This window comes from Tachysurus vachellii, chromosome 22 (genome assembly GCF_030014155.1).
Source record: "Tachysurus vachellii isolate PV-2020 chromosome 22, HZAU_Pvac_v1, whole genome shotgun sequence".
NCBI classification, from domain to species: Eukaryota; Metazoa; Chordata; class Actinopteri; order Siluriformes; family Bagridae; genus Tachysurus; species Tachysurus vachellii.
Genome location: NC_083481.1, coordinates 672,501 through 675,000, shown reverse-complemented (window position 1 = coordinate 675,000; position 2,500 = coordinate 672,501). Strand labels below are relative to the sequence as shown.

General features: G+C 47.8%; 1 protein-coding gene across 1 annotated transcript in view; it reads left to right on the top strand.

Moving 5' to 3' along the window:
- poc1a (POC1 centriolar protein A) overlaps positions 1-2,405 on the top strand; it is a 26,859-nt gene extending 24,454 nt beyond the window's left edge. Inside the window, exon 11 of the mRNA XM_060858701.1 lies at positions 1,752-2,405. Within this exon, the coding sequence (XP_060714684.1) occupies positions 1,752-1,856 (105 nt within the window). The 3' untranslated portion in view covers positions 1,857-2,405. The remainder of the gene's footprint in view (positions 1-1,751) is intronic.
- Positions 2,406-2,500: the final 95 nt, after the last annotated feature.

The window sequence follows — 2,500 nt, the reverse complement described above, 5'->3', positions numbered from 1 at the left end:
CAGAAGACGAGGTTATCGAACCTTTCATATGGCTTCAAGGTCAAAAATATCTCCCAGTCAGAAATAGAAATAAAAGGCTGTGAATCGATTTTATACAAACTGAGGTTTAAAAACAATCTGCTGTGGGGTTTATTTCAGGACCTTCGTTTCCTTTTGTGATGTTTGGAGTTGTTTAGCTCTTGTGGACACTAGCAGGCCTTAGTGTTTAGGGTTAAGTATAGACTGAGGTGTTGTGTAGAGTTGTGTAACAAACAGTAAACATCTCGTTTACACATTTAAGATCCTGATCATTACACACTGCATTTAGAACTAATCATGTACATAATAAACAAAATAAAGTAGTTTATAAAGTAGAAGTACATTACAATCCTTTTCCTCTCGCTGGTTCCAGACTTTTGGACATGCTCTTAATGTAAAAGCTCTCAGCCTCATGTAAAGAACATTCGCTTCAGACTCTGATGTGAAACATCTGGCAACCACAGCAGCGAGAACTTCTCCACTGTGCAAGTCTGATCAGTAAAAAAAAAACTCGGCATCTTCAGGGTGGCTGCAACCAACGGCAACTCCGTCAACTTGGAGGAGGACACGGCATCAGTGACCAGTTACATCGGCAAGTGCATTGATGACGTGACGTCTCCAAGACCATCACCACACACTCCAACCAGAAGCCATGGATGACTGCTAAAGTGTGTGAGATGCTGAAGACTAGAGACCTAGCCTTCAGAACAGGAGACAGGGCGGCCCTAAGAACAGATACTCTGTCTATCCACGGCTGACGTGAGGAGATCTCTATACAGAGTTAACCCACAGAAGGCTGCTGGACCAGACAACATTCCTGGCAGGTGCTCAGGGAACGCGCAGAACAGCTAGCAGATGTCTTTACTGACATCTTCAACATTTCCCTGAGCAGCACCGTTGTTCCTACGTGCCTCAAGACAACCACCATTGTCCCCGTCCCACAGAAGTCTACAGTGTCCTGCCTTAACGACCTTGGCCCCGTCGCACTCACACCTATTGTTATGAAGTGCTTCGAGAAGAATTCACGACGAGTCAGCATACAGAGAGGAGGTGAAACATCTAATTACCTGGTGTAGAACCAACAACCTGTCTCTGAATGTGGATAAAACTAAAGATCCACATCCCCCCCCATCCTGACTACTTTTTACAGAGGGACCATTGAGATCATCCTGAGCAGCTGCATCACTGTCTGGTTTGTGAACTGCACCATCTCAGATCACAAGACCCTGCAGTAGATAATGAGGACATCTGAGAAGATCATTGGAGTCTCACTTCTCTCTATCATGGACACTTACACCACACGCTGCACCCGCACAGCCAACAGCATTGTGGACCTCAAACACTCTTCACACACACTCTTCACCCCACACACCCCTCACACACACTCTTCACCCCACACACCCCTCACACACACTCTTCACCCCACACACCCCTCACACACACTCTTCACCCCACACACCCCTCACACACACTCTTCACCCCACACACCCCTCACACACACTCTTCACCCCACACACCCCTCACACACACTCTTCACCCCACACACCCCTCACACACACTCTTCACCCTACTGCCAGATTCATCTTCGTCACCTCAAGAACAAAAAACATATCAGTTTATTCTTTCTTTATTCTTCTTAAAACTACTTATAAAACACCTGGATGCTAACATTCATCTCCCTCCCTCCATCCCTCCCTCCATCGCTCTCCCTCCCTCTCTCCCTCTCTCTGTAGACGGTGTCCATACTGGAACAGAGACTGACTTTGACGGAGGACAAACTAAAGGAATGTGTGGAGAATCAGCACAAAATCAATCTGCAGCTTCAGAACAGAACTTAGTCTGGTCTCTAAGAGCCCCCGTCTGGTCTCTATCAGCCCCCGTCTGGTCTCTATCAGCCCCCGTCTGGTCTCTATCAGCCCCCGTCTGGTCTCTAACAGCCCCCGTCTGGTCTCTAACAGCCCCCGTCTGGTCTCTATCAGCCCCCGTCTGGTCTCTATCAGCCCCCGTCTGGTCTCTATCAGCCCCCGTCTGGTCTCTAAGAGCCCCCGTCTGGTCTCTAAGAGCCCCCGTCTGGTCTCTAAGAGCCCCCGTCTGGTCTCTATCAGCCCCCGTCTGGTCTCTATCAGCCCCCGTATGGTCTCTATCAGCCCCCGTATGGTCTCTATCAGCCCCCGTCTGGTCTCTAAGAGCCCCCGTCTGGTCTCTAACAGCCCCCGTCTGGTCTCTATCAGCCCCCGTATGATCTCTATCAGCCCCCGTCTGGTCTCTTATCAGCCCCCGTCTGGTCTCTAAAATTCCCTGGTGTTTTCAGACAGTTATCTTTTAGCACTGAGTTGTTTGTGTGTTGATTGTAGCAGCAGTGACCTTTCTGCCAGTTGTATGTCTTCAGTGTGTTATTTTTTAATCTCTTTTTTTGAGCTGTTTGTGTTTTTATATCCTTATTTTTAAATAAAAAAACTCTTATTTCAGAAAGTGAATATAA